The 25,729-nt window shown below is 38.5% G+C and overlaps 1 protein-coding gene across 2 annotated transcripts in view; it reads left to right on the top strand.

Annotated features, from left to right (window-relative positions):
* Positions 1 to 3,964: 3,964 nt before the first annotated feature.
* The window catches only part of LIN9 (lin-9 DREAM MuvB core complex component), an 87,958-nt gene continuing 66,193 nt past the window's right edge, over positions 3,965 to 25,729 (top strand). For both annotated transcript variants that reach the window (XM_069545481.2, XM_069545480.2), the window contains exons 1-6: positions 3,965 to 4,361; positions 10,866 to 10,898; positions 12,334 to 12,428; positions 13,892 to 13,996; positions 24,171 to 24,304; positions 25,566 to 25,691. In XM_069545481.2, the coding sequence (XP_069401582.1) occupies positions 4,283 to 4,361; positions 10,866 to 10,898; positions 12,334 to 12,428; positions 13,892 to 13,996; positions 24,171 to 24,304; positions 25,566 to 25,691 (572 nt within the window). In that variant the 5' untranslated portion in view covers positions 3,965 to 4,282. The remainder of the gene's footprint in view (positions 4,362 to 10,865; positions 10,899 to 12,333; positions 12,429 to 13,891; positions 13,997 to 24,170; positions 24,305 to 25,565; positions 25,692 to 25,729) is intronic.

Below are 25,729 nucleotides of genomic sequence, written 5' to 3'. Positions count from 1 at the left end.
TGCTACCCTATGGACTGTTGCCGCCAGGCTCCTCTGTCCAGGGATTCTCCAGGCAAAAATACTAAAGTGGGTTGCCATGCCCTCTTCCAGGGGATCTTCCCGATCCAGGGATCAAACCCAGGTCTCCTGAATTAGCAGTTGGGTTCTTTACCACTAGCCCCATCTGGGAAGCCCTTGAAGTACACAAGTTAATACAAAAATAACTCAATATTTGAGTTTCCAGCCATGGGACTGGAAATGATCAAACAATATCCCTAAAATGTGGCTATGTTTATTTTCCTTATGACTTATTTTCATGACTATTGTCCTTGTGAAATTTTAGGGTTTTTTTCCTTCAACCAAACAATGACTCCCAGCTGAATATTGCTCAGCCATTAAAAAAAAAAAAAAAGGATTTGAGTCAGTTCTAGTGTGGTAGATGAATCTAGAGACAGAATGAAGTAAGTCAGAAAGAGAAAAACAAATATATTAACACATATATATGTAATCTAGAAAAATGGTGCTGATAAACCTATTTGCAAGGGAGGAATAGAGACGCAGACACAAAGAACAGACTTGTGGACACGGTGGGGGAAGATTACGTGCTATGCTAAGTCACTTCAGTCATGTCCGACTCTTTGTGACACTATGGATTATAACCCGCCAGGCTCCTCTGTCCATGGGATCTCCAGGTAAGAATAGTGGAGTGGGTTGCTACGTCCTCCTCCAGGGGATCTTCCCAACTCAGGAATCGAACTCACATCTCTTACGTCTCCTGTGTTGGCAGATTGGTTCTTTACCACAGTGAGGGAAGGAAAGTGTGGGATGAATTCAGCGAATAGCTTTGAAACATATACATTACCATGTTGCAAAACAGATAGCTAGTGGGAAGTTGCTGTGTAACACAAGCAGCTCAACCCAGTGTTCTGTGACAACCTGGAGGGGTGGGAGTGAAAGGGAAGTTCAAGAGGGAGGGGACATATGTATACTTATAGCTGATTCATATTGTTGTATGGCAGAAACAAACATAACATCATTAAGCAATTATGCTCCAATTAAAAATAAATTTTTAAATGTTTTAAATAAACAAGAAACAAACAATGACTTATATAATCATGTCATTTTAAATTGGAATGCACAATTGGAGGAAATTTAACAACATCATGATGGATGTATTATCCTCACATCATAGAGGGAGAAACTGAGGCTCTGAGAATGGGCTAGATTCCTAATTCTATCACCCAGTCAATGTTGTCCTTGAACAAGTCACCAGATTGTTGGAAGGATCAAGTAAGCAATGATTATAAACATCCTCATATAAATATCCAATAAAGAATCTCATTGAAAATAATAGTTCAATTCCTTGTGTGTAGTCACAAAGCTAGTAAGTGGTAGATCTGAGGCTGAGATACAGCTTCAGACTTAGGAGTGTGAGAAGACTCATTTAGGGTTCTTATATAAAATGCAGATTACTAGTGGAAAAAGTACATCAAGTACTAGTACATCAAGGCTGTATATTGTCACCCTGCTTATTTAACCTATATGCAGAGTACATCATGAGAAACGCTGGGCTGGATGAAGCACAAGCTGGAATCAAGATTGCCAGGAGAAATATCAATAACCTCAGATATGCAGATGATACCACCCTTATGGCAGAAAGAAGAACTAAAGAGCCTCTTGTGAAAGTTAAAGAGGAGAGTGAAAAAGTTGGCTTAAAGCTCAACATTCAGAAAACTAAGATTATGGCATCCAATCCCATCACTTCATGGCAAATAGATGGGGAAACAGGGGAAACAGTGACTGACTTTATTTTTCTGGGCTCCAAAATCACTGCAGATGGTGACTGCAGCCATGAAATTAAAAGTCGCTTGCTCCTTGGAAGAAAAGTGAAGACCAACCTAGATAGCATATTAAAAAGCGGAGACATTACTTTACCAACAAAGGTCCGTCTAGTCAAGGCTATGGTTTTTCTGGTAGTCATGTATGGATGTGAGAGTTATAAAGAAAGCTGAGCGCTGAAGAATTGATGCTTTTGAACTGTTGTGTTGGAGAAGACTCTTGAGAGTCCCTTGGACTGCAAGGAGATCCAACCAGTCCATTCTGAAGGAGATCAGTCCTGGGTGTTCATTGGAAGGACTGATGTTGAAGCTGAAACTTCCAGTACTTTGGCCACCTGATGCGAATAGCTGATTCATTTGAAAAGACCCTGATGCTGGGAAAGAGTGAAGGCAGTAGGAAAAGGGGACAACAGAGGGTGAGATGGTTGCATGGCATCACTGACTCAATGGACATGAGTTTGGGTAAACTCTGGGAGTTGGTGATGGACAGGGAGGCCTGGTGTGCTGCGGTTCACAGGGTTGCAAAGAGTCGGACACAACTGTGCAACTGAACTGAACTGTTGTGTATATGTGTATGTGTGAAAACTGCCTTAAAACCTCGTTTGCCTGCCATAAGTTGTTTTTTTCTTTGTAAGAAGGTAGATCAGAATGTGATTAAATGGCGCAGAAGGGGTTAAGTTACCAATGAAAGAAGGATTACTTGTAAAATTTAGTCACCCCCTCTCCTTTTACACCCTGATTCACCTCCTCCTGCCTCAACAAGCGGCAGCACCCAGTTACCCAAGGCACAAAGTTGGCATCCAGTGATACTCTCTAAAGTAAAGTGGTAGTGGCAATAGCTAACATTTGAGCCAAAACGTGTTCCAGGAAGTATTATGAGGTCTTTAGGTTCATCAAGTCATTTATCCTCAAAACAACCCTGTTATTATGAGAAACTGAGGCACAGAGAATTAAGTTAAGAAACAAATTTGCCTGAGATTATACAACTAGCAGCAAGAATCCCAGGCCTTGGGGCTCCCAAGTCCACCGTCTGAAGCTCTAGGGTGGTTGGTACTGATTATCTGTTCTCCTTTGCCTGCCTGCCCCAGCAGGCTTTCCCCTGACTGGTTTCCAGAACTCTCAAGTTGTCACACTCAGTTTTCCACATTTTTATTCTACAACACAAATGGAAACATGCCAGCCCTACCCTTTAAAACTCCACCTATCCATTGCTCCCGTGCTCTTAGCAAGTTCAGCTCCTTAGCCCAGGCTGGCCTGTGTTCTGCCGTCTTCATCTCTACCACCTACCTCCGTCTACTACCTTTTAACTTTTTAGTTCCTGGAATTCACCCATGTTGTATTCTCATTGCTTAACTATCTCCCTCACCCCAACCCCTCCCCCACATATCCCTGGAAAGAAAGGACTGGCGCTCAATAACATTGTTAGATGAATTGTTGAAAAGCAAGGGTGGTTTATTATTGCACAATTAATGTCTGAAAAATGGTGAAATCTTCCCCTGGGCTTCTTTCAAAACTGGATGATTTCTCATTCTGTGTTCTCATAACATTTCCATCAGGATACTTCATCTTGAAGTGTTACTGTCGGGTTTTGTCTGTATCCTCTCCAAGCCTCCACTTCCTGGTTCTGGAATTCTCTTCCAGCTCACTACATGGTCTACTGTGAATGGATCAAAGAGCTGAGCAAAACAGTTCTTCGGCTGCCGACCCAAGTGACTAACTTCATGACCTCTCAAGGTCTCCCCTCCAAGCTCCACGCAATTGGAAGGAGTGGCCCCAGTTGGCGAGGGGCTCCGGGCACCGCGAGTCCGGGGCAGACAAGCTGTGGGGCTGAGGCGGTCCAAGCCCTCCTTCCCGGCCCTCCCTCCAGCTCTCCGGAGAAGGGAAGGAATGGAAACGTGGGAGAAACGTGGGCTTGGGGAGCCGTGAAAATTTTACGAGTAAAACCCCCTAGGGGAAGACGGCCAAGAACCTGGGGCCTCTCCCCGTGCCAGGCCCACAGGTGATGCCTGCCATCCCCGCTCCTTAACCCGCCCGGGCCTCCTCCCCACCTTCCCTCCTTTTCCCCACTCGGAATAAACAGCCTGCAGTTCCCGCAGCTGCAGCGAGAGACGCGAAACGCGCGCCGGGAGCGAGCCGCGGAGGAGGAGGGCCGCGCGGGCCGGGAGAGGGCCCGGGCAGGACATATTAGCTCGCGCCGCGCCCCCCCGCGCTCCGGCGCCGGGCCCGGGCAGGGGCGGCGCGAGATGGGCCTGTCCGCGCGGCCTCCCTCCCCCTCCCTCCGGCCCGGCCGGGGGCGGGGGTGGAGGGGCGAGACGCGGCCCCACTAGGCTGTATACCCTCCCCAGGCAGGAGCGGGCGGAGCCGGGCCCGCCTCAGCCGGCCGCGGCGGGAGCAACGCCGCGCTGCGCCGCGGGCAGCGAGCTCCGCATTCGAACCTCCCTCGCAAAGACAGTCTCCGCCCCACAATGCACCGCGGCGGGCAGCCTTTGAAAAAGCGGCGCGGCTCGTTCAAGATGGCGGAGCTCGACCAGTTGCCTGATGAGAGTGAGTAGCACCTCAAAGCACCCCCACTCTTCCCGCCTGCCGCTTGCCCCCGGGTTGCATCGGCCGGGACTGGCGGCCGTGCCCTCTGCCGAGCAAGTGAGCTGACTGCCAGCCCCGCCGCGGTCCCCTAGTCCTTCCACCTCGGTGTTGCCGCCGCGTCGCCGCCTTTGTTATGGTGTCTGTGTGTTGGTTTCTGGGGTGTGTGAGCGCCAGGGCCGGAAACCGAAAGCCCAGGGGTCCAGCCCGTGCGAGGCGGAGGCAGTGGCAGCTCCCCTGGCCCTGCTTGGGCCCCGGGCCGCGGTGGGGGAAGAGCGGCCCCCGGCCGCGGGGGCTGTCCTCGCCGCTTGCACCGTTCGCCTGGCGCGGAGAGACGCCTGACGGGGTTATGTAACTCCGGGGGCCGAGAAGGTCTCGGGCTGGGGAGAGGGTGGTCGCAGCCCTTCTTCTTGCCTGGGTCTCTGATCCTGTCCTGTCACAGTTTCTGCCGCTGCGGGCACTTCTGATCATCCCTGCCCTTCCTATCTTCCTCCGGTGTGTCCACCCCGAGAAGCGTTTCCGTGTCAAAGGGCTGGCCCCTTCCCCTGGGACCACAGGTGGCTGTGGACCTTTCCAGAGGTAATACAGACAGGGTCCACAAGGTTGAGGGAGCCCCCATCCGACTGACTTTCTTCTGTGCGTGTGTGTCTTAGGAATCCTGGGGGTACCTTTATGCAGGGATGTGACCATCACACCAGGCACATACAGTACTCTTCCCTGATTCCCACCCTGTGCATTGCCTCCCTTAACCGTGTTTACTCATCTGATATTCACTTGTGTTTAGTAAGTAAAAGCACTCATTCGTAGTTTAAGCACATTAGAACTTAATTTTGTAGTTTACGATGTTGTATAAAGTATACAGGATAAAGGCAGATATTTTAGTTAATCACAGAAGAGACCTGATTCACACTCACTATCCAGTTTATGTATCCGTGTTATTTATGAGAGTTTTAGTATAAAGAAAACAAAAGTGATTTAACAATCACTGTTAAATCTGTCTGTGCAAGACCCTTAAATTGAGGGCTGAAAACAGCCAATTCTGTTTTCCTTGTGTAGTCATATCATCTTAATGTGTTATAAAGTTGAAAGTTCAAGTTGCCAGACCGGTAAAAAGTTGTATTAAGAGAGTTTGTGTTTCAGATTTGCTCTAGACCAGTGCTGAGTTCCAATGGAACTTTCTCAGCGATGGAGATTGTTCTGTTTTACAACGTCCAGTAGGGTAGCCACTAGCCGTATTGGCTCTTGGAACTCTTCAGAAATGGCTGCAGTGACTTTTAAATTTCATTTGATTTTTGTTAACTTAAGCCTAAATAATTACATATGGCTGTTGACCACTGTATTGGACAAGGCACAACCATAGACCACCAATGAATATTATTATTTCTTGTATGGAGAATGCTTTTGTGATTTAGGATGCTCCTAAATAAAGGTAGGCCTACACAGTGCGCTCATCATCTGGAAATCTTTGCTCTCTTTGTCATAATCTTTTATCACCTCTTAGAAGTCCCAGCCACTTGATAACTTTCATTTAGAATGACACACTAGGGTTCAAATTCCAGCTACACTGTATACTGTAGTCATTTATATTACTTTGTAACATCTCTGGTACACTAGGGTGTGTGTGGCGTGCACCTTAGCTTGTCCAGTATATGTCTTGTTTAGCTTGACCAGAGCTTGTTGAAAGCAGGGATTAATTTACCTGGTTTGTCACACAGTGCCACAAGTCAGGTGTGTGTGTGTGTGTGTGTGTGTGTGTGTGTGTGTATACATATATATATGCTTAATTTAAATGGAATTGAATGTAGGGTAAGAGGCATGGTTAATGACTGGAGCAGAAGTTATTTCAGTTTGATACTACAAGTAGCAATATGTTTCTCAGATTTGGTCAAGGGAGCTAGTTATAAGTTATCCAGTAGTCTGTATAACATTATCAATGAAAAAGCTACCATTTATTTAGTCCTAATTATGCACCAGGTGCTGTGCAAAGCATATTGGATACATTTGCTCATTTAATCCTCATTCCAGTTCAGGTAAGTACTCTTAATGAGGTAGTTGAGGCTGTCTTCAGCCCAGAGCTTTGCAGTGAGCCTCTGTGCTAAACAGCTCCTGCTCATTTCACACATCGTCTTAGAGGCCCCTCAGGCTTTATGGGTTCAAGATCTACCTCATCATCCTACCCCAGTACAGAGAGACTTTCCGTGGTTCTGGTTGAATGAATGGCTCCACTGCAATCAGCTAAAACCTAGACTGAAGTTACCTTGCTCACTCCCCATATTTAAGCTTTTACTAAATATTGTAACTTTTACCTTTTAAATATCTCTCAGTTTTCCCTGCTTTTTTACCTTCATCCTCATCCAAGTTGTCACCATCTCTTCTGCATGATTCACTTCAGCCTTCCATTAATCCACCACCCTAACCCTCGCCCTCAGCCTACACACAGCCAGAGATCCTTTCGAAATATATGTATGTCATCCTATTGCTGAAAACTCGACTGACTACGAGACCCTTTGTGGTCTGGCCATTCCCCATCTCTCCAGCACTATTTTGAACTACTCTTCCTCTCATTCTGTCCCTTTGAGCTAAACTGGACCTTTTTCAATCCATATAATCACTTGGCTTTCTTTTTTGTAGGGTCTTTGCACATGCTATTCTGTCTACATGGAACGCTCTTCCTTCCCCTCACTTCCAGTTAACTTCTACTTTATCCGTTAGATCCCATTTTAGGCTTCTGTCCTCCCTGACAAATAATGCATCTTCTTATTAAATGTTTTCATACCACTGTGTAATTTCTTAGTGGCAGCTGTCACAATTGCAGCTTTGTGTTTGCTACCTTTGGTTAGAAGCCCTACCAGAGAAGGTGCCATTTCTGTTTTTCTTCATGCTTGCAGTTTCATGCTTGACAGCTGGTTTCTTTCTCCACTCTTTTTTCATACCACCCTTCTCCTGCCAATGAGTCCCCAAGCATAATATTGCCCCCTACCCTTCCTTCGTATTCTAAGTGATCTACCTCAGGGCTTTTTTACTTGCTGTTTCTACCACCCTGACTTGTTGCTTTGACCTCCTGTTCTCTCATCACTAGTCTTTTTCATGAGTTACCTTCTCAGAGAAGCCTTCCGTAACTACCATATGTAAAGTTAGTTACTCTCCACACTGCGATCCCCTGCTTATTTCCTTTACAGCGGCTACCACCATTGTCATTGTCATTTTATGTTCTTGTTTAAGGTATGCCTCCTTCTGCTACACTGTAAGCTTCCTGAGAACAGAGGCTAGTGCTATACTATCTCTCAAGAAAGGAAGAAGCTTAAAGGTAGTAGGTCAGAATCTGCAAGATGCACTCCCTGCCTTCATGGAGCAGAAACGATATCCTTACAGCTCACATCTCTTCCTTTAAATCTCTGCTCAAATATTACCTTTCAGAGAAGCTAATCATGAGCACCTTTTATAGAAACAGTCTTCCCTCCACCAGCTCCCACCCATCTTGCTTTATTTTTTTTTCCCAGTGGTGCTTATCTTCCCTTGGTATGTGTGTATGTGTTTATTTCCCCTCTGTAGGATGTAAATTCCCAGGGGAGCATCAGGAGCATGGACTTTGTCTGTTTTGCATGCTGTCCGTGTCCCCAGTGCCTACAGCAGGGGCCAGGATGCAGTCATACTCTCCGAATGAGTGAATGGTTACTGCTTTTTCTCAGATGAACCCTGTTTTTCTTGGTAGCTACGTGGATGTGTTGCTTCCCAGTTGTGTTGTATTGTTTGATCCTTCTTAGCAAGACCTTATGGCCCCTCTCCTCCACCTTTCCCTTTACAGCTTTACTGCCTTTGGTGGTTAAACTTCAGTTTGCCACGCAGAAGCTGTTAAGGTGCCCTTTTAGCCATTCTCCACATCTAGGCAAGAGAATAGGTGGAAAGCAAGAGTGGCTTTGATATTGGTGGGTTGTCTGTTCTATAAGCCTCTCGAGTACTGCCTCGAAGAGAAGTGAGTTGAGGTTTAGGAGACCTGAGATGCATAAAAATGTTTCATAGGCAGAACCATGATACTTTATCTGTTACTTCGCATTGAAAGTCTGTTGTCCATTTGTATGAGTTGTAAATAAGTCATTGCTCTTTCTGTCTGGTTTTTGTACTTAGTTCATGCTTTTCTATCTTCTACTTTATCCCCTGAGATCTTTATTTATTTATTTATTTATTTATTTTTGTGTTTTGTGTAATATCATAATGGACTGGCTCTTTTTAGATGTTCAGTTCAGTTCAGTCTCTCAGTCATGTCCGACTCTTTGCGACCCCATGAACCCAGCACACCAGGCCCCCCTGTCCATCACCAACTCCCAGAGCTTACTCAAACTCATGTCCATCGAGTTGGTGATGCCATCCAGCCATCGCAGTCGTCCCCTTCTCCTCCTGCCCCCAATCCCTCCCAGCATCAGGGTCTTTTCCAGTGAGTCAGCTCTTCGCATCAGGTGGCCAAAGTATTGGAGTTTCAGCTTCAGCTTCAGTCCTTCCAGTGAACACCTGGACTGATCTCCTTTAGGATGGACTGGTTGGATCTCCTTGCAGTCCAAGGGAGTCTCAAGAGTCTTCTCCAGCACCACAGTTCAAAAGCATCAATTCTTCTCAGCTTTCTTCACAGTCCAACTCTCACATCCATACATGACCACCGGAAAAACCATAGCCTTGACTAGACGGACCTTTGTTAGCAAAGTAATGTCTCTGCTTTTGAATATGCTATCTAGGTTGGTCATAACTTTCCTTCCAAGGAGTAAGCGTCTTTTAATTTCATGGCTGCAATCACCAACAGACATTTATAACAAACCACTTAGAAACCTGCCTTTTCTCAATATAAGTAAATGGCTAACCTTTCAAATAACATCACTACTGCCTGGTCTTACATTATATATTTTTTAAGCATAAATGATGTCATAGTAACAGATGAAAATTAGTTGGTTCTAAAATAAAATAAATCTTAAAATGAGGAATGACTATAGTAAAAGAAAAGGTGTTCTAAACACTTTTTTAAATTTAAAAAGGGAGATTTTGCTCACTAATAATTCTATGAATAATTTCTATTTTGGACCACAGAAAGGTTTTTCCCTCCCTGCTACTTTCTTTTATTGTGATATAATTAACGTATAACATTGTATTAGTTTTAAGTATGAGTATAATGATTTGATATTTGTATGTATTGCAGAACAGTTGCCACAGTAAGTTTAGTTAACACCCATCACCACGCAGATACAGTTTTTTTCTTGTGATGAAGACTTTTAAGATCTACTCTTTTAGCAATTTTCAGAAATATAATACAGTATTGTTAACTTTAGTTACCATGCTATATATTACATCCCCAGGACTTATTTATCTTATAACTGGAAGTGTGTACCTTTTGACCCCCTTCACCTATTTTGCCTATCCTCCACCCCTGCCTCTGACAACCACCAATTTGTTCTCTGTATCTGTCAGTTTGGTAGGTTTTTTTGTTTTTTTTTAATTAAAAAAATTTTATTACTCTTTTTTGGCCATGCAGGGTGGATTGCGGGATCTTAGTTCCCTGACCAGGGATTGAACCCTGGCCCTCAACAGTCAAAGTGCAGAGTTCTAACCACTAGACCGCCAGAGAAGTCCCTTTTTTATTTTTTCTAGGTGTCCCATATAAGTGAGAGAGATCATACTTTATTATTTTTCAAATGACTTGATCTTCTTTGCAGTATACATATCCAACTCTGAGATTTTCAATTTAGTGCTCTCCCTCTCCCATAAAAGGTTCTTTGTCTATCAGTTTTCCTATAGCTCCTCACCCAAATATCCTGTATCCTTTATTTACACCAGAATCTTTAGTCCAGTGTTTCTCGTTATGGGCTTGAGAGTTACCTACAACAGAATCCCCTGAAGGCCTTTATTAATCCTTCAGTTTCTACGTGCAGGAGGAGCTTCCGGGTTATTCTGCTATACACTGTTTTAGTTAGTGAATCCCTCCAGCTTTACGCTAGTCCTTCTTGGCTTCTCTGAATGCCCTAGTCAGACTTGTATCTTTCAAGCGTACATACTCGCATTCATAGACTTCCATTCTAGACTGTTATGACAGTCCCTGGATCATTTCCATTTTCTCTTTTCTCTATTACCACTTTTGATCTTTGCCTCAATAAATGTCAGTTCCTTTTTTCTTTTCCTTCTCCAGAACCAGCACACTTTTGGTTGAGAATCAAAAATTGCTTCTGTCCTTACTCCTCCTCTTTCCTCTCTTTCTGTGTTTTTCTATCTTACAAAGTTCACCAGTTCTCATAGTTTCAAACAAAACTCCCAGATGTCTCCAGTTCTTCTATATGTTGTCTGAGTTCTGGTTAATAGCTTGAACTGTTTATTAGTTATTTCTAATTGCATGTTCAACTATGACTTCAACATTGCTAAAACTAAGTGGATCACCAAGTTCTTTTTCTCTCACTCTGATTATGAAGTAATACTGATTTGTTTTCATTGCAGGCTCTTCAGCAAAAGCACTTGTCAGTTTAAAAGGTAAGAATCAGAGCTTGATTCTTTAGATATGGCATAAACTAAGAATTTAATTCATTAAATTAATTTGGTTATAATATTGCCTTTTCTTTCTAAGTTACGATTCACTATAGCTTTTAAATACTGGTTTTCACTGATGATAACTAAATTCATATGGGAATTTGGCCCTTGGTTTTCTCCCTCTAGAATTATTGATTAAAGTACTTTATAACTAAACATTCTGAACAGTTCTTACTGGATTTAAATAATGTATTAACAACTGGGATAAGCTGTATTATGAGGGCTTCCCAGTGGTTGTTTATTTTTAAAGAATTTTGTGAGCTAAGTAATAATGCAACTCTCTTGAAATAAAACAGTGATAGTGTTATTTTGAGAAAAAGTTAGACTTGTTCCTTGGTCTTGCTGTTTCTTTGTATGAGTAGATTAGACCAGTCCTTTTAATATAATTTTGAAATTTTATCTCTTGAGCAAAGATTCTACTGGGTAAGTACATTTGGAACCAATCTAAATCTTCTCATAGGCTCATTAGTACTTTTAGTTTTTAAAGCTACCATGTTGTACCTTGGATGGGTGATGTACCAGATCAAGTCCTTCTGGCTTGAGAACACGTTATCTTCCAGGATTACCTTCATTTATTTGCCTAGAAGGATCAACCCTATCTGATCTCTTTTGTACTTATTAAAATATATGTCAGAAAAACGACTCCACTATTTTTTTCTCGAAACATTAAAGCCATGTCTCTTTTTAAATATATACAAGGAGCATAAAATTTTTATAGGAAAATTAGAAAATGCTATCAGGTAATTAAAAAGAAATAGAAATAACTATCCTGTGTATACTCATCTCAATTTTCTCTGTCTCTCTCTAAATAAACATACTTTTATAAAAATTAAACTCACCTTCTTTAATTTCAGTTTTCATGTTTAATATATTTAATCAGTTGATCAGATTTTTTTCTGGGTGAATACAACTCTGAAGACGTTTCACAGAATTAAGGAAAAAAAAATACCACATATGTCATTTCCGGATATCAAGGGTTTTACACGTTGAAGCAGAAAATGTTTAGAAATATGCTCTAAGTTCAAAGTTAAAACTTTTCTCATTTTTCCTTGCCTGCTTTCAGTCAGACTGTACTGAGACAGTTCTTGGCAAATTAGAATAGAGGAATTATTGAAAACCAAAATGAAATAACCCACACATGTTTTAATATGAAAATGTAATAGTTTCAAGTAGAATTGGCTTGTCAAATTATTTAGAAAGTTTGATGAGAAAATACAGAAGAGATTTTTTTCATTTGTAATCAACTAAAATTATGGGCAGTATATTTTTTCCATATTGGTAAATATTTCAGATATATTGCTGTTATTAAAGGGCCATATTTATAGTATAAGTCCTTTGAATTAAGTTAAATATCATAAATAATAATTATTTATTACAGAGGGAAGCTTATCTAACACATGGAATGAAAAGTACAGTTCTTTACAAAAAACACCTGTTTGGAAAGGCAGGAATACAGGCTCTGCTGTGGAAATGGTAAGGAATTAGTTTTTCTTACTCTTTAGAATATGATAGCTAAATTGTCTGTATTATTGTCCTGTACACATTCTTATAGCACTATAAAACTTTTTCTAAGGTTTTTTTCCCAGTTCCAACCATTTGTTTCTTTAAATGTCATTGAATAGTATTTGGTCATATCTAGATAAATAATCTGTGATATCTGCTCATCATTAAGCATTTGTAAGTAATTCTTGCTTTAAATAGGTAAACCGAAAAAACTTAACAACCCCAAATCTTACTTTTAATAGATTTTTAATGATTTAGTAGATTTTTTAAAAATAAAAAAAAATGTGTGTGACTCCGGACCCTACACAAAGATTTCTAGGTAAGTGGTGAGATATTGAAATCTTGTGGAGGTCAAGGGTAAATGCATTTAAGTTGGGAAGTAGAGATGAGCACTAATTGGCATAACTAACAATTTTGGGGGCCTTTCTTCCCCTAGCCCCAGGAAATTTTAGGGGTCAATCATGAAACACAGAGCTGGGTTAGACAGTAGCTGTCTCAGTAGCCTGGACAGTTGGCCATACTCTTATCAATCCTGTTACCATCATTTTCTTCTTCCTCTCTACCCGCGATCAAGGGAGGGAAGCAGGGTAGAGGGGACTTCCTGTTAGGGCTATGCGTTGTTAAGGCTCTCAGTGGGTTTAATTTCAAGGGTCCATACCTCTAGTGTCATTTCAGTTGGATGCTTCCCATATGTTGCTATCCCACTGCCCCTGCTTCAGTTCAAAATAGGCAAGGAACTGTCTTGAATGATGAAAGAAGGATTTGAAAAGGGTGTGGGTGTTATTGGGATAGTATTTCTGGTGTTCTTCTCTATTAATAAAGGCTCTGAACCTAGGATGGACTGTAAGTTTTTACATATTACAGATCCTTAAGTTTGTAATATATTTTGGATACTTAAAAGTTTTTAATTCATATACACTTATCAAGCATCTGTTATTATCTCTTCTTCTTATTAAATGGAAATTTGTCAACAATTTTTCATAGCAGATCTAGTATAATATTATATACCTTTAGATTTACTCTCTAAAGTGAGTAAATGTACTCTCAAAGTCTAGTAAATTTGTCTCAACCCAGTCCTACACGGGAGACACATCATGTGAAACACCCAATTGGTTGGTATTAATCCAAGCACCAACATAATGAGAACTGGAATTTCCGGAACTTAATTTTCAAGACTACCAGCATACTACATGAAGGCTTGGGTTCTAGTTTTAATTATCAGCTAGGTTTTTCATTTTTAAACAAATTGCATAAATATGTATATTTCTACTTTATAAAATCTAAGATTATTTGTATGCTTTGTATTTTCCATTCTTCCTTCTTTAGTACTGATGATAATTCAGTTAGCTGTATTTTCCAAGTGTAGAATTGTGCTTTGGAACAAAAATGAGATATGTTTGGCCATTTCATTAAATAAAAAATTTGTATCATAGCCTTTCAGAAACTCAAAACGAAGTCGGCTCTTTTCTGATGAAGATGACAGACAAATAAATACAAGGTCACCTAAAAGAAACCAGAGGGTAGCAATGGTTCCACAGGTATGTGTGTGCTAAAATTTTGTTTCATTGAAAGGAAATGAGCAATCACTCAGCATGATAAAGTTTATATTTATCGTTCTATCACATTTTGAGTGACAAATTCTTTTCTTTAAATCATTACTTTGGCTCAGCTCTGTTTTAGTTACCTGAAAAGGGGCATTATTTTATTGATGAACTTTAAACCAGAGTAGAAAGCCAATCCTCAGTCTTACAAATGCACACTCTTCTGTTTTGGAGGGCAGGGGGCTCTGCCCCACAACATGCAGGATCTTAGTTCCCTGACCAAGGATCTAGCCTGTGCCTCCTGCAGTGGAAGTGCAGAATCCTAACCACTGGACCACCAGGGAAGTCCCATGTACACTCCTTTTAAGCATGGAGAGAGTAGACATTAAACGAATGAATTTGGCAAATTGGGATCAGCTTGGCATTTTGCATGGTATTCAGAGAGGAAAAATCATTTTACTTTATCACTAAGGGAAGTATGTTGAAAACTTTCTTTATCCAGAAGAGGAAAATGTATAGTGAAAAATCGTATTTCCTTTTTCATTTTTGACATCTTTTTTTAAAAAAAAGTGATAGTAGACATATAAGAATCAAAGGAATGAATGAAAATTAGAAAAGGAAATATTAACTTAAAAATAAAGTAATTTTCTTCTATGAAACTTAAAATTTTTGATAAAGTTATTCCCTACCTTCATTTTTTTTCAAAAGCATTCTAAGATTTTCTAGTAGAATATATTATAGTAGAGGTAATTTTCTTAACCAAAGATTTGGCATCAAATAAATTAGAAGTATTACCAGTAATACGCCGTACCAAAAAAATCCAAAGAGCTTTTACATACCTTTATGGTCATTTCAAATATTAAAATATATTGTTATCTATAAAATGAACAAAAATTATGAATTTTTTTTAACATCAAGGACAAGTGTGCATAAGCATCTAAATTTCAACTTAAAAATTTGAACCAATTTAAACTAATACACAACATGCATAGCTTGGCTCAGTAGATGTTGGTACAGGTTGAATGAATGTAAGAATAGTCAACAACTTTTCAGGAACTATTATTTTGGGGAAGAAATATAATGTTTCTTTATCATCTAGAGAATTCCATATAAACAGCAGGGGCAATAATCAGTGGCCTTGGGAATAAAATAATGTGGTTTAACTTCTTTTCCACCCTGCCATCTAGTTCTTATTAGTATTATTATGGACATTGCTGTGGTTTTTAACCTTTGTAATACATCAGAATTCCTCCTGCTTTTTACCTTGTTAAGAGTTTACTGCTGCTGCTAAGTCACTTCAGCCGTGTCCAACTCTGTGTGACCCCGTAGACGGCAGCCTATCAGGCTCCCCTGTTCCTGGGATTCTCCAGGCAAGAAGAGTTTATTTTTTATCAAAACTATGCACTATGTATGGTTTTGAAATAAAATGCTTATAACAACAACAAAAAAGAATAGTCAACAACTATTTTTGTATTGACTTTGTTTTTTATTTATTTAAAAAAATTTTTTGCCACACCATGTGGCATGTGGGATCTTAGTTCTCCGACCAGGGATTAAATCCACACCCCTGCGTTGGAAGTTCAGTCTTAACCAGTGTAATCTTGGGTGGCCTCAGCCTGCAGCATCTTGAAGTGAGGCTTTGGTTTCCCAGCCAGAGATTGAGGCTGGGTAGCACTGGTGAGAGCACTGAATACTGACCACTAGACCAGTGGTCAGTGACAAGGGCCCTGGCCATTCAGCTTCGCAGAAAAAGGATTCCAACAAAGACGGGAAATAGTGAAACGAGTATTTATTAGGAGGATAAAAAAGTACAGTAGACAGACACATGGCCAGACTCAGAGAGAGAGTCATCCCCTCACAGCAGTTTGAATCACTTATCGGCTTTTCTTCCTGTCTTCCTTTGGCCAATCATTTTGATTTGCCTGGTTCAGAGTCCATATTTGGCATATTTCAGGATTTGCCCGAGTGTGTGCACTTATCTCTTAACCAAGATGGATTCTACCAAAGACACATTTGGGTAGAGTATCAGTTAGTACCACTCTGCTTTGACCTCCAAGGAGCCTTTCTGCACATACGTGGTCAGGAAGATCTCCTGACTTCAAGAATGAGAAATATGTGGTCTGGGCAGGGTCCATTTCTCCTCTCTTGATTGTTCTGCTGTTCTTATCTTGGAGTTTCAGTCCACAGGGAATGAATCTCCTCTATCGATTTACCCTGGGCGGAAGTCCCATCTACCTCCTGCCTCAACTGGACTGCCAGGGAAGTCCCCTGTGTTGACCTTGGAAGAGCAGTATTATTATGATAATTTGGATGCCTTAATTCTATTTAGATTTTTTAAAAATTTCCAAACATAGGGAGTTAAATTTTGGTGGTGCAGAGGTTAAAGCGTCTGCCTGCAATATGAGAGAACTGGGTTCGATCCCTGGGTTGGGAAGATCCCCTGGAGAAGGAAATGGCAACCCACTCCAGTATTCTTGTCTGGAGAATCCCATGGACGGAGGAGCTTGGTGGGCTACAGTCCATGGGTCGCAAAGAGTCGGACACGACTGAGTGACTTCACTTCACTTCACTTCAATCTCTTCAGCTATTTATTAGGAAAAATTTCAAACAGAGAGAGAACTCTGATCTTTGTGACTTGTGAAACCATCCTCCCCCAAGTCTATCCAAAGCCCTCCTCCCCAGGCACATTTCATTCCTTCTGGGACTGTTTACAAAGACCTTTCAACTTCTGAGCAATACAGAACAAATATAACATAGGACAGATATGATATGAGACTTATTCAAATATGTGAAAAAATTTTATATCCTCTGAGCTTTCTCTTCTTTAGTCTTACATGCCTAGTTCATTCAGTCTTCATTTATATGATATGTCTTATTTTCTTACCCTCCTAGTCACAGCCTCTAATCTGTTGTGTTCTTTTTGTTTAAAGAGTACCCCTCAGAGCTGAAAAATTACTAAAATACAAATTTACTGAGTCCTTAGTATGTTCCAGATCCTGTTCTAAGCACTTCGTATGTAATACTTTGATTTAATCTTCAAATTCCTCATGAGTTAGGTTACTTATTTCACATTTTTCAGATGAGAAAGCAGACACAGAGAAGTTATCTTGTTTAAGATCATAAAGCTGGGAAGTGAAAGCAGATACTGAGTGGCAGACAGCCTGTCTTCAGAGCCTTTCTTTTTTTTGTTGTGTCTTTATTGAGCTGTAATTAAGAAAGCAGACAATTCAGTATGCTTTAAATATATGCATAGACGTGTGCAACAGTTACCACAGCCAATTTTAAGACATTTTCATCATCTCAAAAAAAGAAAAAGCAGTAGTAGTCACTCTCCATTTTCCGTTTATTGAATAAACCCTTAGAAGTGTAATTGCTGCAAGTGTATTTACACTTAAACTTTGGAAGATACTACCGAATAATCTATTTATAACAGTTGTAATAACTTATATTTCCACTAACAAATTGACTGTATTTCTTCATACTCAACAGAGGGATCTTCAATACAGTTTTATGTCCAATGAGCCACCAATAACTCAATAGAAATAAGAATAGCACTCTTTCTGATAGTAATATTTTATAATAATTTGGTTATTATTTATGCTAAATGATAATTTTTTTTACATTAAAAAGTCAACTTTCTAAGTACCATGTGGTATCCTGAATTGGATTCTGGGCCAGAAAAAGGACGTTAGTGGAAAAACTGAAAAAATCCAAATAAAGTCTGTGGTTTAATCGTATTATACCAGTGTTAATTTCTTAGTTTTGACAAACCGTGGTTGTATAAGATGTTAACACTAGGGAAAGCTGGATGAAGGGCATATGGGAACTCTGTACTGTCTTTGCAACTTTTCTATAAATCTAGTCTTTCCAAAGTAAAGTTTTATATTTAAAAATAAAAAGTTAATTTTAACCTTCATCTACCCTTCAGATCTGCTTCCCTCTTCCATTTGTAACCAACCAATTTTAGACCTCTTTAATACTTCTAAACCTTTCTGTATGTATTCATAGAAAATATATAGTATTGTTTTGTGTATATAGTTTAAAAATTACATTTATAGTAGTATTTTCATGATATTGTATCAGCCATCGTTCTGTAATTTACCTTTTCACTCAAAAGTCCGTTTTTTTTTTTTGTTTTTATTTTGTCTTGTGGCTTGTAGAGATCTTAGTTCCCTGACCAGGGATTGAAGCTAGGCCCCCTGCAGTGGAATCAAAAGATTGTTTTTGAGATCTGGCCATGCTGACTGATTTAGACAGGCTTCAGTGTTTCATTTCTTTTTGCTATTTTCCAGTATTCAACCTTATACCATAATTTATTTATAAGTTCTCTATTTATGGGCATTCAAGTGGTTTCTGAATTTTCACTGTTGCACACAGTGCTGTGGTGAACATCCCAAGCATGTTTTTATAAATTTGCAAGTGTTTTCTAGGACAGATGCCTAAAATGTGGATTTACTGGATCACAGGATATGCACATTTAAAGTTTTTAAAGTAGTGCCAGATTATTCTCCAAAGAAATTGTACTGGCTTATACTTTCAGCCAATAATATATCACAGTACCTATTTCATCTAATGCTTGTCAACCCAGTATATAACCAAACAGCTAGATTTTTGCTATTCTCCTAACAGCATCTCATTTGTTTTAGTTGGTATGTCATCTATGAGTGATGGTGAGATACTTTTCATATACATTTATAAACTTTCTTTCCTTTGTTCTAAACTTTCTCCTATTTTTTTTATTAAAATTTATTTATTTACTTTTTTTTTGTCTGTGTTGGGTCTTTGTTGCTGCACACTGGCTTTCTCTAGTTGCAGCAAGCAAGGCCTACTCTTTGTTGTAGTTTGCGGGCTTCTCATTGCAGTGGCTTCTGCTGTTGCAGAACTCAGGCTCTAGAGTGTGGACTCAGTAGCTGTAGCTCATGGGCTTAGTTGCTCCACAACATTTGGAATCTTCCTGGACCAGGGATCAAATCTGTGTCCCCTGCATTGGCAGGTGGATTCTTATCCACTGTAACAGCAGGGAAGTCCTTCTCCCATTTTTAAAAATTAAATTGTTGGTCATTTCTGATTAATTTGTAAGAACTTTGTATATATTAAGAATATTAGTCCTTTGGCTATTTATATTATAATTTTTTTCAGAGTTTGTATAATAGTTTGTCTTTTGCTTTGTTTATATTTTTTACCAATGAGGACTGAAAAAAATCCTATAGGTCAAATATACCTGTTTCCTTTTAATGAGTTTTTGATTATATGATCAAAAAAACCTTCCCTAGTCTAAAATTTATAGTTTTAGAATTCCCTATTTCTTATTTCATTAAAAAAAAAAAAGTTTAAATTTTCAACTGTCAAATTTATTTTGGAGTAAGGGATGAGGTAAGACTGCAACCAGATTTTTTTTCCAGAAGACTGTTTAGTTGTCCTGGTAACATTTACTGAATAATACATCTTTTTTACATTGGTTTATAATGCTACTGCATGACAAGCTAAATTCTGTATATATTTGGGTTTATTTCTAGACTTCCTATCTCTTTATATCTAGTATATCTCTCTATGTGCTAGTATCAGATTATTTTAATGTGACTTTATATTGTGTTTTAGCCTCTGATATAACATTACTTATTTTATTTTAAGATTTTCCTGAGTATTCTTTCACATTTATTTTTCCTTATGAACTTTAGAATCAACTTGACTAGGAAAAAGAGTCTGTTGGGATTTTCATTGATATTGCAATAATATTATAAATTAATTTGGGGAATATGACATGTAACATTGGGACTACCCATCCAAGAACTGGTTGTAGTTCCACTTATTCAAGCTTTTTTTGCCCCTTTTTTGTTGTCGTTTAGTTGCTAGGTCATGTTCAACTCCATGTACCGCAGCATATGGCTTCCTTGTCCTTCACTATCTCCCAGAGTTTGCTCAAACTCATGTCCATTGAATCAGTGATGCCATCCAACCATCTCATCCTCTGTTGCCCCTTTTACCTCTTCCTGCCTTCAGTCTTTCCCAGCATCAGGGTATTTTCCAAGGAGTCAGTTTTTCACATCAGGTGGCCAGAGTATTGGAGTTTCAGCTTTAGCATCAGTCCTTTCAATGAATATTCAGTACTGATTTCCTTTCAGATTGACTGGTTTGATCTCCTTGCAGTCCAAGGGATTTTCAAGAGTCTCCTCCAACATCACAGTTCAAAAGCATCAATTTTTCAGCGCTCAGCTCTTTATAGTCCAACTCTTACATGACTACTGGAAAAACCATAGTTTTGCCTAGACAGACCTTTGTTGGCAAAGTAACATCTCTGCTTTTTAATACACTGTTTAGGTTGGTCATAGCTTTTCTTCCAAGGAGCAAGCGTCTTTTAACTTGATGGCTGCAGTCACCATCCACAGTGATTTTGGAGCTTTAGAAAATAAAATCTGCCACTGTTTCCATTTTTTCCCTATCTGTTTGCCATGAAATGATGGAACTGGATGCCATGATCTTAGTTTTTTGAATATTTGGTTTTTAAACCAACTTTTTCCACTCTCCTCTTTCATCTTCATCAAGAGGCTCTTTAGTTCCTCTTCGCCTTCTGCCATTAGGTTGGTGTCATCTGCCAATAGGTTGTTGATATTTCTCCTGGCAATCTTGATTCCAGACTTTAAATTTCTTTTCCATGTCAATCTTGCACATTTCTTAAGTGTATTCCTAGGTGTTTAATACTTTGTTCTCACCATTTTTGCTGTAATAAACAATATATTTCTTGTTTTATTGTCTAATCTGTTTTCATTTATATAGAGAGAAGATAATATCTTTTAAAAATAGAGAATTTTGGATAACAGCTTTGTTATCTCCTGCTTTATTCAATTCTTATAGTTGATTTTTTTGAGTTTTCTGGGGAGGTCATGTCACCTGCAAATTTACAGTTTTATTCCTTTTCTTCAATTGGCTAATTCCACCATCAAATCAGTGTCAAAAATAGTATAATTAACATCTTTATCGTATTCTTTCCTTTAATGAGAAATGTTCACAATTTTAACGTTGAATATGATTCTGACTTTTGGATTGGTTTGGGGAGAAATGTGTTATTTATTTTTGGCTGTGCTAGATCTCCCTTGATGCCTGGGCTTTTCTTCAGTTGTGGAGAGCAGAGGCTACTCTCTAGTTGCCGGGCATAAGCTTCTCATTGCGGTAGCTTTTGTTGTGGAGCATGGGCTCTAGGGTGCATGAACATCAGTAATTGTGGCACGTGAGCTCAGTAGTTGCGATTCCTGGGCTCTGGAGCACAGGCTCAATAGTTGTGGCACGTGGGTTTATTTGCTCTGTGGCATGTGGGATCTTCCCAGATCAGGAATCGAACTCATGTGTCCTGAATTGGAAGGTGGATTCTTTACCACTGAGCCACCAGGGAAGCCCGAGAAATGTGTTTTGAAAGTTAAGAAAGTGTTCATCTATTTTTATTTTCTTGGTCAGTATAACTAAAGGCTTATTAATTTTTGTTGATTTTTTTTATTGTATTGAATTTTCTTCTATTGGTTTTGTTTTTTATTTCTATTATTTTTACTCTGATATTTATTATTTTCTTCCTCTACTTGCTTTGAGTTTTCTTTGTTCTTTTTTTTTTTTTCTAATTTCTTAAGGTAGAAGGATAAGTCATATTTGAAATTTTTCTTGTATTCTAGTACAAGCATTTACCCAATGAATTAAATTTTTCTTTCAGGTACTGCTTTAGCTGTATCACTTAACTTTTGGCATATTGTGTTTTCTTCAGTCATTTTGTCTATTTTTATTCCATTAAGATTTTTTTTAGTAGATACTGGATTTTATCAAGTGTTTTAGCATCAGTGGAAGTGATCATATGATTTTCATTATTTCATTTATTAATAATGGCATATTACACTAATAGTTTTCTAATACTGGCCCTTTCTTATATTCTTGACATGAATTTCACTTGGTTGTGTTGTATTTTTTTGATGTTCTGATGATGTTTTTTAAGCTTTTTTAAAAATGAAATATAATTGATATATTACCTTTAGGTATACAATATAATTTCACTGTTTGTGTATATTGTGAAATGACCATCATAGTAAGTCTAGTCTAGTTAACATCCATCCCATAGTTACAATTTTTTTCTTGTGATGAGAACTTTAAAAATTTATTCTTTTAGCAACTTTCAGATATATGGTATGATATAGTCACCGTGTTGTACATTACATACCCATAACGTACTTATTTTATTACTAGAAGTTTGTATCCTTTGACCATTTTTTATCCATTTCAATCTGTCCCCCTACCCTCTCTGGCAACCACTAGTCTGTTCTCTGTTGAGTTGGGTTTTTTGAGGGGAGAGGAGTGATTTTTTTTTTAAGTTACACATATAAGTAAAAGTATATGGTGTTTATCTTTCTCTGACTTATTTCACTTAGCATGATGTCCTCAAGGCCTATCCACATTGTCACAAATGGCAAAATTTCCTTCTTTTTAATGACTGACTGATATTCCATCTGCATATATACCACATTTTCTTTATTTGTTCATTTGTCAGTGTGTGCAGCAGTTGTTTCCATGCCTTAGCTATTGTAAATAATTCTCCAGTGAACTTGGGGGTACATGTATCTTTTGGAGATAGTGAGTTCATTTCCTTTGGATAAACACCCAGAATTAAAATTGCTGGATTATGTGGTACATCTATTTTTAATTTTCTGAGCAACCTCCATACTGTTTTGCCTTCTGGCCACACCAATTTACATTTCCACCAGCAGTTTACCCAGGGGTCTCTTTTTTCATATGCTCTCCAACACTTGTTATTTCTTGCGTTTTTGATAATAGTGATTCTTACAGATGTGAGGTAATATTCTTCCTGTGGCATTTCCTTGATAGTGATGTTGGGCACCTTTTCATGTACCTTTTTGCCATTTGTGTTTTGTCTTTGGAAAAATGTCTATTCAACTCCTCTGCCCATTGTTAAATCAGATCGTCTTTTTGTCGTGGAGTTGTATGAGTTCCTTATATATTTTGGGTATTAACCTCTTGTCAGATATGATTTGGAAATATTTTCTCCCATTCTGTAGCCTGCCTTTTCATCTTGTTTATTGTTTCTTTTGTGGTGCAGGAGCTTTTTAGTTTGATGTAGTCCTACTTGTTGATTGTTGCTTCTGTTGTCTTTGCTTTTGGTGTCATCTCCAAAAAAATTATCACCAAGACCAATGTCAAGATTTTCCCCTATATTTTCTTCTAGAAATTTTATAGTTTCAGGCCTTATATTTACATTTAAGGCTTTAATCTGTTTGAGTTTATTTTTGTGATGTAAGACAGGTAGCCAGTTTTATTCTTTTCCTTGTGAAAACCGTTCCCAACACCATTTATCAAAGAGACCATCTTTTTCCCCAATTAAATATTCTTGGTTACCTTGTCAAATATCAATTGACCATATTTGCATGCATTTATTTCTGGGCTCAGTTCTGTTCCATTGGCCTAACCTATCTGTTTTTATGCTAGTCCTATCACATTTTGATTACTATAGCTTTGTAATATAGTTTATAATCTATATTATTAGATTGGGGAGTGTGATGCCTCTGGCTTTGTCCTTTTTTCTCAAGATTACTTTGGCTATTCAGAGTTCTTTTGTGGTTTCATAACAGTTTTTGGATTGCTTTTTCTATTTCTGTGAAAAACGCCATTGAAATTTTAATAGAGATTGCATTGAATCTGTAGATTGCTTTGGGTATTATGGACATTTTAACAGTATTCTTCCAATCCATGAATATAAAACATCTTTGCCAGCATTTTAAAAATTCATGTAAATTAGTGATATTTTCTGCATGTTCTTTCTCTTAATCTCGCTCACAATTGTATCAGAGTCCTTACTGGTCTTTTCTAGGTCAAGAACTGCAGAAATAGTTTCCTAAGTATCTCCTTCCTACATACCTAAATTAAAATTGTAGTGTAGAGCAAACATGGTTGGGGTCAAATATTTCACCCTCCTTGTCAAAATTTGTTTTGAAACTGGAGGCTTTAACTTTGTAAGAAATAATCAGAATGTGTATTTGTTAAATAATAAATTTATTTTGTATATTGTTGAATCTTTTTGAGTACTTAACCATAATCTTTACCTTTTTACAAATGTAGTCAGTATTATGGATGTTCACATTTACTTAATGGGACTGTAATTAATCTCTTTTTTTTAATTGTATAGAAATTTACAGCAACAATGTCAACACCAGATAAGAAGGCCTCACAGAAGATTGGTTTTCGATTACGTAACTTACTCAAGCTTCCCAAAGCACATAAATGGTGCATATATGAGTGGTTCTACTCAAATATAGATAAGTAAGTATCATGGCTCATATCATGAATATCGTTTGAATCAGAAGTGTAAGGTTTTCACATGTTAAAAGCCTCAACTTCATAGAGGTCTATTTTGATTCTGTTTTTTCCTGAACTTCTTCTCCTAGTCCTCGTTCTTGTTTGACCTGTTTCTGTTTTTCATGCTTTTCTTGCTTCGTCTCTTTTGGGGAAGAAGTTGTTGTAAGTTTTTGTGAAAAATCAAAATGACAGTATAATTTCTATATTATAATTTACAAAGACTATGCAGTGGAGATACCCTGAAAAGAAAGCACCATTATTTTGCAGTGAATGGGACTTGTTTTATAAATCTTTAGATTTTAAATGCTAGTACAGTAGTAGAGAAACAGTTATGACTGGTAAAAGTGATTCAGGAAGATTTTTAAGAGTCTTTCTATTTAGGGGATGATATTCATGCACTTTTTCGTTATATGTGAAGTGTTTAAGTAGAACATAGTAAGAGATTTGGGTGAAATGCAATTATTCAACAACAGAATTCGTTGAGGAAAGATTCTGATTTCTCATCCACTGCAATCTATTCTTATCTAACCCATGCTTGTCAGTGGTACTTGTTTTGCTGGCTACTTATCTTTATTTCCTTTCTCTGTTATTACCAGTTGCCTACTCTGAACCTTGTTAATCTCATGAACATTCATATTTAAGCCCAAGACATTCATGTGTCATTACTAAGACTGATTCCTCATTTCTCAAACTCATCAATAAAATTGTCTTATTTTTGTCCACAAATTTTTTCATTATCTTAATTAAGAGAGCTCTCAGGGTGTCCTAGTATAATCTGTGTTCTGCATTTCCTAAGAACTAATCTAACTCTTTAGAGTCCCCTAGTTTCCTAAAACTAATTTACTATCAAAGCAAACTCCTTGGTGATGGTATTTATTATCTTTGGACAAAGATACTTGGTAGTTTACATTCTTTATCCTCACCAGATACAACGATAGTGCTAAAATAGCTTCCCAAAGGATAGGAGATTTAATGAAAATCAGTGTATCCTAGAATCTCAAGCAGATAGTACCTCTTGAGTAACTTTTACACATTATTTGTTTTATAAATGTAAATGATTTAATTTAATTTTAACACTTGGAATTTGTGCCCATTTTGTATATATTTTGGGTAGAAGTGAAAGTTTGGTGTCTTGGGATTGATTGATGCTCAAAATTGGAATGCATACTTTGCATTTTATGTCTCAAGCTGTATATTAACTTAAAATACCATTTCTCTTTTACAGACCGCTTTTTGAAGGTGACAATGACTTCTGTGTGTGTCTAAAGGAATCTTTTCCTAATTTGAAAACAAGAAAATTAACAAGAGTGGAATGGGGAAAAATCAGGAGGCTTATGGGGAAACCACGGAGGTAAAAATAATGTTTTTGTTTAAAAGACTAGTACCAAA

This window comes from Ovis canadensis, chromosome 12, assembly GCF_042477335.2.
Source record: "Ovis canadensis isolate MfBH-ARS-UI-01 breed Bighorn chromosome 12, ARS-UI_OviCan_v2, whole genome shotgun sequence".
Classification (NCBI taxonomy): domain Eukaryota; kingdom Metazoa; phylum Chordata; class Mammalia; order Artiodactyla; family Bovidae; genus Ovis; species Ovis canadensis.
The sequence above is the reverse complement of the archived record's forward strand: the minus strand, read 5'-3'. Positions and strand labels throughout refer to the sequence as shown.